Source organism: Calonectris borealis, chromosome 13, assembly GCF_964195595.1.
Source record: "Calonectris borealis chromosome 13, bCalBor7.hap1.2, whole genome shotgun sequence".
Classification (NCBI taxonomy): domain Eukaryota; kingdom Metazoa; phylum Chordata; class Aves; order Procellariiformes; family Procellariidae; genus Calonectris; species Calonectris borealis.
This window is the reverse complement of record NC_134324.1, coordinates 17,145,265-17,155,587: the sequence shown is the minus strand read 5'-3', so window position 1 is coordinate 17,155,587 and position 10,323 is coordinate 17,145,265. Positions and strand designations below refer to the sequence as shown.

General features: G+C 43.7%; 1 protein-coding gene across 1 annotated transcript; it reads right to left on the bottom strand.

Moving 5' to 3' along the window:
- Positions 1-1,924: 1,924 nt before the first annotated feature.
- On the bottom strand, positions 1,925-8,677 carry PGRMC1 (progesterone receptor membrane component 1). Its single transcript, XM_075162322.1, has 3 exons — positions 8,254-8,677; positions 6,021-6,176; positions 1,925-3,896 (listed from the first exon to the last, which is right to left on the bottom strand). The coding sequence occupies exons 1-3, from the start codon at positions 8,573-8,575 to the stop codon at positions 3,796-3,798; spliced, it is 579 nt and encodes a 192-aa protein (XP_075018423.1). The 5' UTR covers positions 8,576-8,677; the 3' UTR covers positions 1,925-3,795.
- Between the last annotated feature and the right edge of the window lie 1,646 nt (positions 8,678-10,323).

Sequence of the window (10,323 nt, the reverse complement as noted above, 5' to 3'; positions counted from 1 at the left end):
AACTAATGAAAATGCCTCCTAACAGAGCTAGTGAGAGCAGAAGTCTTCTCAGGGGAGCTGTCTGAACTAAGCTTATTATCAGAAATACATGGCCAGTTGGTTGTACCTCCTGCTGAATGCCGAAGTCAAAATCCTACAGGCTGGTTTTAAAGCAGAAATACACAATGCCTATTATTACGTCAGTCCATCTGCTTGAAATACAAGAATACAGCAATTATGATATAAAGCCCTTTCTTCTTAATCCAGAGATTCCAGGCAATGCATAGGAACGCCTCACCTTTTGTAAACCCCCTTACATAACTCTCGACATAAGCATTCATTACTGAACTTCTTTTTGTTTAACTGAAACAGCATAAGTAAGAGCTAATAAAGATGATTAAGAGCAGGTAGAGTCCAGATAAAAGAATATCTGAATTTTACAAAGCGGTTGACAGTATGCCAGTACTGGTTGGAAATGAGATGCTACTCGATTGTTTTGATTTGTCCTAGAGCTCCTCGGGTATGAGGGTGTGACACACATGAGTAACGGGTGTTTGGACACTTCAGATGAGGGAGACTGCTGACAGTCTCTGCTCTTAGCTGGTCATCGTGTCCTACTTGGTTAATGTACAATCTGTTAAGTTACCTGGTGTCGTTCTTTTTGCTTAGTCATAGCAGCCAGTCGCTGTTGAAGGAAGGAATCAAATGGCAATGAACAGAGTAAAAAGCAAGCTAAACCCCATCCATTCTCTCCAGCACTTTAGAAGAAAACAAAATCCGTGCCTGCTGCTTCATGAAACCACTGCTTTTGTGACTTGCTTCTTCCCCTTTCACAATAAATTCTCTTTTTTTTCTCTGAAAAAGCAGTGGTTTTACCAAAGTGTAATTCTTCCTTCCCAAGAGGCACGATGCTTAACATTAAGCTTTGCCTTGTGTTACTGCTGGTTTTCTGGGTAGTTTTTATTTATTATTATTATTCTTTATGATGCATCATGTTGTAACGTACAGATTGATACTTAAAATAGAGTTCGGTTCCTCAGGATACATTATGGACTAACTTAAGTCAGATGGTTGGGTCCACTGAGGGGTAGGTTACAGCCTGGCCTAGTTCCACTACGTGACAGCCTTCCAAAGCTCCAGCTTTTGCTCAGTGTTAACAGTTACTTGGGCCTTTTTATGCCTAACTCTGTTTTTGCAACAGCAAAGCATATTATACAACATGAATGTGTTCTATATTTAATATTCTGTTAAAGTTATATTACTGTCGTGGTTTAACCCCAGTCGGCAACGAAGCACCACACAGCTGCTCCCTCGCACTCCCCGCTCCAGTGGGATGGGGGAGAGAATTAGAAAAAAAAAGTAAAAAGATAGTTTAACAGGACAGCAAAGGAAGAGAGAATAATAATGACGATAAAAGAATATACAAAACAAGTGATGTACGATGCAATTGCTCACCACCCGCCAACCGATGCCCATCCCATCCCTGAGCGGCGATTGCTGCCCCCCGGCCAACTCCCCCCAGTTTATACGCGAGCATGATGTCATATGATATAGAACGTCCCATTGGCCAGTTGGGGTCAGCTGTCCTGGCTGTGCTCCCTCCCAGCTGCTTGTGCACCTGGCAGAGCATGGGAAGCTGAAAGGTCCTTGACTTGTGTAAGCACTGCTTAGCAACAACTAAAACATCAGTGTGTTATCAACATTCTTCTCATACTAAATCCAAAACACAGCACTATACCAGCTACTAGGAACAAAATTAACTCTATCCCAGCTGAAACCAGGACAACTACAGAATTGCATTTACAAGTATTCAGCTAGAACATACTATACTCAATCTATGCGTTGGATAATGTAAGACATTGGAGAAAGACAATATAAAACTTGAACCATTGGGGGAGGATTAAGTATCACATTTAGTTGCAGTAAATAAAAACAAACACCACCATTATGCAAGAGTATTTTATTTTCTGCCTTAAACAAATAAAAGCACATTTCCAATTTGAGGTAAACCATTAGTAGTAGTTTGCAAAGAGTATAAATGTCTCTAAAAATAAAATAGCAACACAAAGGTCATGACAAGATTTACATTTGTCTCTAGACCTTTATTAGGTAGTTCATATGGTACCACTTTGCGCAAGCTATCTTGCTCAAACAACCGCACTCTTCATTTTGAAGGTCCAGTGTAACCAAAAGAAAATGCCATGGAAGTGTTAGGACTGAGGGAAAGTCATTCGTTCTCACCACAGATGGTCTCAGGCACTTGTTTATGAAAGCTGCTGTTGTGCAATGCACTCTACTGCCGAACAATTTTGCCTAGTTTACACCTTCCCACTCCGGACTCAGTTCATCATTTGGGTCCTGTTGCCAAATAGAAACAACTTGGCTGAACAGCCGAACCAGAGAAACTAAATACAGGGAACTATTCCAGACAGGCACCCAAGCAGAATCACCTGGACAAGAAACACGCTTACGAGAGATCAGCAAATCATTACTTATCTCCTTGGAATTTCTGAGAAAGTTTTGCAGAAGTATTTTGGATGATGAAGGAGCACGTTTACATTTTTCCTTGGTCAAATCCATTTACCCAGCCCCCTCTGGTAGGAGACTAGGTTACATAGTCAGAACAAACCTAGTAATTAAGCATAGACGTGAACCAAGAGAGCAAATAAGTAAAAAGCAATTCAAAGGTCAGGTCCCCCAGGGATAGCATCGCTGGTTATGCATGAGATATTGTGCCGTTTCTTTTAATGGCAACGTTCCAAAGCAACAAAGGCCTCCACACAGAAACGGCTTACACCATGTTATTTTATTTTGTACAGGAAACTTGTGTAAGTTACATTGATCAGGAACATTTTTCTGCTAGATAAAGCTGCAGGTACAAGAGTATTTGTTACTCATGCCATACCAGCAAGTCTTTTTTAAGCCTAGGAATCAACAGCAGCTGATCCTCCCCGTTTAATATAATTTCACTGAAATCCACAGAATAGTTTTACTAAGAAGAAAAGTGAATGAATAGTAGTCCGGTCGAGTCACACTTCATGGTGTACCTGGTTTTTAGGGATGCCTAGTTACACTCAGTATCTAAACCTTTGTAACACTTCAGATGTGCTTTAAAAGTAAACAAAGAATATTAATCCATGCGTAATTATGCATGCCTGAATACATCAAGTATTCATCAATCCTTATTAATTTTCTAAGTATCTAAAAGTGATTTAACCTCTCAAAAATTCTTACCTTTTTTTAAAGCAGTTAGTTTCATCTGTAAGCCGCTATGTAACTCCTTAAAAGCCAAATTGTCTTACATAATGTTGAATTTCATTGCACCACAAATGAGTATGATGCTTCACAGACAAATAAAATATACTCCCTTTTCTCAAGGAATTACAACCCAAGGCCCAGATCCTGCAGAAGCTAACACAAAACAAGATTTCGTGGAATTTGTGTTGCATATGTGAAGTTACTCTTGTGCTTGTGTCCACAGTGCTAGGTTGTTAATGAAAAACTGGATTTCAACCTACTCTGCACTAAATAGTGATAGAAGAAAAACAGTAATAGTCCTTTATTGCCAAAATTGCAGTTTACTTTAGCACAGACATTTTCTGTGCATACTTCAGATTATGCAGGTTTAAAGGAAGACAGATCTTAGACCTTTAACAGTTTACCACTGAATTTGAAAAGAAAACCTTTGAAAAGAAACAATTCACTGTAACTTTGGACCTTTTGTAAGCATTGCTGCTGTTGCAACTTGTAAAACAGAAGTGGAATGTTACAAATGATCCTTTACGATCAAAAATAGATGGTTCCTCACTGCACTCTCTAGTCTTTCTTTGCATCTTGGGCATCTTTTTCTTCTTCATCAGAATATACAGTGGGTTCCTCCCCTTCCTTCAGCAGCTTACCAACATAGTGATACTTAACTGGGGAAAAAAAAAGAATCCAAGTCATTATTCTGCCCTAAAGATGTAGCTTTTTTAACTCCTATGTCTGTTTCCTGAATTAAGAAAATGCCTTTATTATAATAAAACAGCTCTCAGCAACTTATTCCAAACACTTGGGTGAAGAATAAAAGCTGAAATCAACTACCTGAACTACTATTAATGTTGTAGTAAGTGTAAGAAACATGCAAAGTGAATGTAACTATAATTCTCCTTTTATTGCCTAAGCCAAAAGATGAATGAATGTAAAGACACATGTAAACTGAGGGACTCATCCAGCTAAAGAAAGAGAATCCCGGATTAGATTATTTTTCTTGCCAATGTCAAAGCTAGTTTTTCAACCAACGGCATTGTTAGAATATTTATGTTATGTGGTCATACATATGTGCACACATGTACACAACTTTCAAGGGTTTTTATTTTTTGTAATATATGTTGAAAATATCCAATAGGACAGAATAGAGATTCTTTCTCCCAAAGATAAAGACGGATCTGTTATCTGATTATGCAGCTAAGCCGCTGCCTTATTTTATATCTCTGAACATGTAAAACGCTAAGATCATATACATGTAAGAACTGAGAGCTATGCTATGTTGCCCATCTGTCAACTTCAACAAAGCAAAAGATGCCTCTGCCTACAGGTATTTCAGACTAGCATTGTTACAATTAATAAGAATTTAAAGCAACTAATTGCCAAATTTACTAGAAACATAGTAATAAAAAGAGTACAGTTTACTGTCAGTCCTGATGCCCGACTCCTGAACAGGTAGATTTAAACACTAGTTTGGGTCAGATATTTGGTAACATAGTTCTGGTTTCTGCGACATACTTGTTAGCACAATAAAACAGCCATTCAGTGTGGCACAGTTAACGTTCTTGATTAAGACAGGAAGAGTGCCAAAATAGTAGGGGCACATCAGGTCAGGACTGAGATGTTCTAATGACATTATGTGGAGGAAAGCTCCATTCTAGCTAGTGATAGTAAATCTTTAACACTAGATTTAAAAACAAAACCCATTTGACTTCCACTATACTACTTTTTTGTATATGCAATTTCCATCATATATATAGATCTATAAATTCATCCAGACAAACAACTGATACATTTATTTTTTGTCTTATCGGAGTAGAAATAATCCCTTTGGTGTTCACTTGCCTAAAAGGCATCATGAAATATGGAGGAATTATTTTTCATCAACAAGATACACAATAGGAGGGAAAAAAAAAATCGTATCAGTGGGCATGCCCCGGTACAAGATCAACACAGCAATTTCCATAAAACTGTGATTTGAAGTTCTCCTTTTTGAGCGGCAAGTTGAGTCACATGACACAAAACAGTTTTTAAACTTTTAATACTAAGCATAGAAAACCAAGGCAACTATGAAGGTGACTTCCTTCTGCTAATTTTAGAACAAACATCTCAAGTGTGCAAGTTGCCTTTTTTCCTCTGCCACTCTGGCCATCACTGGCACGGTAACGACCAGGCTGCTTGCAAGCACAGAGGTGGCATTTGCCCGTTACTGATTACCTTCTGAGGGAGAAAGTCTGCTGGATGCAGTTGTCTGTGAATCTGATAAAGCCACCAGCAAGGCCACGCAGAATAACTTTATTTAGTTATATCAAGAGCTCCAAGGGGAAAAGGCCTAGGTTAAACAGTCTTCAAAACTGAAAAAACCCAAAAAGTAATAATTCAAATGTTACTCTTATTTCTGAGAAGCTGAACGGGACAAAAGCTTAATTTTTCACAGCATTAAAATCTAATTGTCCCTATAGATAGGGTCTTAACTGTATCAAAAACATGCTCTTAATTTCCAATTCCTGTCAACTTTTTGGGTGGTTTTATACATCTTATCCTATGACAGAGTGCTTCCGTCTCTCGTACTGTTCTGTAAGGAGCAGAGGGAGGGAGAACGCAGAAGGAAAACCTGACATTTCTCTTAAGTCTTTGGAGTAACAGTAATTCTAGTAATACTTAGTAAACTGAGGTATTAACTCAAAGTAAGTTTCCAGACTGATGCTTCTGGCTGGTAACAGCCTTTTAACCATTGCTTCCCTTACTGCACACTAGTTAGCTACTTCTTTGTAAATAGGTTTAAAATTGCTTACAAGTGAATTGTGACTCCCAGTCCCTCAAGGTCTCTTGCTGTGTAGCGTTCAGATCAGACAGGTCATCATAGTCATCCCTCAGAGCCTCCTTATCCAGGCAGAAAGTGGCAAGACCTCGGGATGCATCTCTTCCAGCAAAAATCCCATACGGGCCCTCTTTAAAATAAAAACATAAGCAGCATTATTACAGAGGTAATGGATGCTGTATGATATTCATGGATCAGAGTCCCCGAACTGAAACAGATCATGAATTCCTTCCCTGACCTCTGGGTCAGAGATGCCTCAAACTTCTGAAATGTTTTTAAGTTTTATTCTACTTGGTAATAAGGGAAAACAGGAAGAGGACAAGAAACAAAACCATAGGAAGAGATACCTTCAGAAAAATCAGGACAATGCACACAACAGTGCACGGAACATACAAACAGGGTAAGAATAAGCATACAAACTGGGAAGCACATCCTCAGAAAGAGGAACAGAAGAAGGACTTGTAAGTCTGAGGTGAAATTGAAGTTTTCTAAGAGATGCTCCTGACTTAAAAAGCTGAAAGGATGACTTGATAGAAAATGTGGTGGAGATACTAGAAATTACCAACTTGGAAGAAACATCTATTAAAACTTTTAAAATGCAAGATGAACTCAAATGATCAAAACGTGCAATTCACAGTAGATCAGAGATATCTTATCAAGACGGACTCTTGCTAAACTTCATTAATGATTAACTTGCTTGCATGACAAGCCAAAAATGGAGATATCACATGTTGCAACTAGACACTGAAAGTTCTTAAGGGAGCTTAAAGAAGTTAGATGTGAACTCTGGTTACTGTAGAGAGCACGCCATCTGCCACATCTCCAGAGTGAGCTTTTTCCTAAATTCTTCAAAAGACTCTTACTTTTCCATTAAAATGAAAACCAAACTAGCCAGACACTGTGATGAACCATTCAGCAATTACCAAATTACATACAACAGGCAGCTTTTACTGTTGTCAAGGAAGACAGCATCCAAAGCATGGTCCTGAAGTCAAGTGGTTTTTAGTTTGCACAAATACGAAACTGCACATCTAGCTCACCTGTAAATATCATCTTGACTGCTGCAGAATGGAAAGTTACATTCCAGCATTCAGCAACAGTCTCCAGTCTATGTTTGGACCAAAAGTAATAATGTCATCATGCTCCCAAATACATGGTGTCTCCTGCACCATTCTCCTTGTCTCTGAGTAGCACTGGCAGCTCACTACTGCAGCTACCAGCTGCCTGGAGAGCTCAAGAGTGGTTATAACAGACAGACCCTGGTACAAATTAGCAAGCCTCAGTGAGGCTTTTTAACAGGAAGCCTCTGTTAAAAACAAAAACCCATGCCCTAGTGGAGGTGATTAAACTCTTCCACCTGGGTGCACATACTCCCACCCACCGCATCACTAGCTGCTCTATAAGCCTCTGCATAGCTTATTCAATCTTTGCACATTTCAACTGCCTACACTCCTGATAGGAAGCTGGGTTAATCTAAATTACTAAGTATTTAGTATAAATATTATGCAATGGAGCGATGTCCACTAAACGCTGGGAATGGAATGTAAACACTTAGAGAACAATTCGCTTCTGCTGCCCGGCATCAGGCGAAGGCACCCGTGGCCAACGAAGCCGCCCAACCCAACAGCAGCACAACCCCTTATGGTACTTGTGGTATGTGTAACCTGCCCTGGGAAAATAAAGAGAATATTGAAGCAACGTAGGCTGGCAAAGCCAGAGTTTTTACAACATCGAGGCCTGACTCCAGAGCCCAGGCAACAGCGGTAATCCTCTGTTGGGGAGACAGGTCTCCCAGCGCTGCTGGTTGCGCGATCTTGTCATAGGCCAAGCTGCGCACACCCTTCACAGCCCGAAGAAAGGCGAATCCTTTCCAAATCTCCGGATCGTGAGCAGGGGCGAGAAGGCACGGGCAGCTTAGCCGAGCGTTTATCCCGCAGGCCAGCAGGCGGGTTAGGCACGAACGCGGAGCACGCTGATCCCCGCGCCGCAGGGAACAAACTCCCCCGCCAGCACCGGCCTGACCCTGCCCGCTCCCGGCGCCCGCGCAGCGGGCCCGGGGGGTCCGAGCCACCGAGGCCCGCCGTGATCCCTCCAGCCAGCGGCCCCAGCCGGATCCCGGGCACAAAGAGCCGGGGGTTCCCGGGCTGGGCCCGCCCCATCGCCCCGGGCTCCCCGCGCCGCCGGCCCCCGCCCGCCCCGGCCCTCACCGGGCCCGTAGAACTTCCTGGCGCGGGTCACGTCGAAGACTTTGCCGTTGACGGCCATGAGGATGCGGGGGTCGCTCACCCCGTCGTAGGGCCGCAGCTGCGCCAGCGTGAAGTCGCGGCGCTTCATCTTGGGCAGCGGCGGCGGGTCCGCCTCGCCCGCCGGCGCCGCGGGCCGATCGCCCCGCAGGATCTGGTAGAGCAGGAAGAGGCAGAGGCCCAGCAGGCTCAGGTTGAGCGGGGAGCCCACGATCTCCAGCAGCAGGCCGCCCCCTTCGGCCACCCCCGCCTCCTCGCCGGCCACCGCCGCCTCCTCGCGGGCCATCGGGCTCGGCTGCGCTCCGGCAAGACGGGCTCTGAGGCGCGATGCGGTGGCGGCGGCAGCAGGACGAGCCGGCCCTCCTCAGCGCGCTGAGGGGCGGGACGCGGCCGGCGGGCGGGCTGAGGGAGCGGCCCGGCCGTGTGAGAGGAAGGGCGGGGCTGAGGGCGGGAGGAAGCTGAGGCGCGGGCGCGGCTGCCGCGCTCAGTGTGAGGGGGCTCGGCACCGGCCGGCTCCTAAGCCGCCTCCGACAGTAGGTGGTGGTGTGAGCCAGGCGATGGCGAGCGCCGCCCGGAGAGCCCGCGGCCGGGCAAGGGACGCCGCGCAGCTGAGGCGAGGACGGCTCCGCGGAGGGCGCCGCCGGCCGCCATTCCCCGCTGAGGCGCAGCAGGTCAGGTTAGGCCGCTGCAGCGGCGGCTCCGTGGCACACGGTTTCACAGAAATTTTGGCAAAAATAACCTCGGAGTTGTGTTACACCCACGTCAGAGCTGCCGGGCTGGCCTGCTGGGAGCCAGCCGGTGCCTTCCCTGCGCTCGCTCCGCCTGTGCGAGGGCGCATCTTCGCTTTCCTGACGGGGCAGTATCTTTTCGGAATGCTTGCTAGCGATCGCGCCAAACTCAAAGTAGGAGAAAAGGGAGGAAATTACCAGACTTCTGGGTTTTTCCCATTCAGGTAATATCCCCTGGCCCCCAAAAAACACAGAAGGAGCAACCACAAGGTACTATTATAAGATGAAAAAGAAAAGTGTCCAGTCGTGGACTTCTTTATTCAGGCTTCTTTTCAATGGAAATTTTGGTGAAGTAAAACTGAAGATGAAGGAAGTACTAATTTGATGTATCTATTTGATATGGTGTTCACATGAAGCAGCTGGAGTCCTGAATACAGCTAAGTACTAGTGTCATCTGCTCCTTGGTACTAGGTGTGAGAAAGCAGAAGCGATGTTTTGGGTCTGAGTAGTTGTCTCTGCAAATTGTGTCCTCACCATCTTTTTGAACACAAACCAATGCCCAGTCAGAATATCATTGTTCCCTCTACACAAGTGAGTAGTATCACGCAGGGCGCACATGGAGAAGAAATGCAGTGTACCAACCTTGATCTTGCATTGTAGCTTGGCAGGTGGTTCGTATCACTGCTTCAGTGGATGAAGGCTGCTTTTACTGAACCTATCATTGGGACATTTAGTTAAATAAAATCAAAAGCAGTGCATTTCATTTACTTTCTGATTCTCAGTGTTAGGAAAATTTTAACTCTGTGGACCACCGGGGCTACTGATAGGGAGTTTTGCCTTTTGGGATACACTCAGGAGCTCTCAATACTCAGGTGTTTAAACGTGTTGGCTCTTGCAAGGTAGGGTGTTTTGTTCCACCTGCTATCTGATTTAGGAAGCTCCTTGTTTTACTGATCAGCACTTGGACCTTGATCTGTCCTTTTGTGGTATACAATGGCTTTTGCTTCTACTTGCTGTGTAACTTGAAAAACTCATTGTTTCATTGATTTGATGTATTTGTATTTGGTAATAAAGTAGGTCTGGGTTTTGACCCTCTTTAGGATACTAGATAAATCTCTGAAACTTTAGATTTATTCAAACTAGGAGCTGTCTTACCTAGATGGCAGTTAATTCTGCTCAGTGTAGATATTACGCTATTACACTTCATCATGTTGATATTCCATATTAGAGGAAAAGATGTAGAAAACCCAGAAATTTGGAGGGAGATTTTTCTTTCATTTTTTACAATACATTTTGTTCAAGAGAG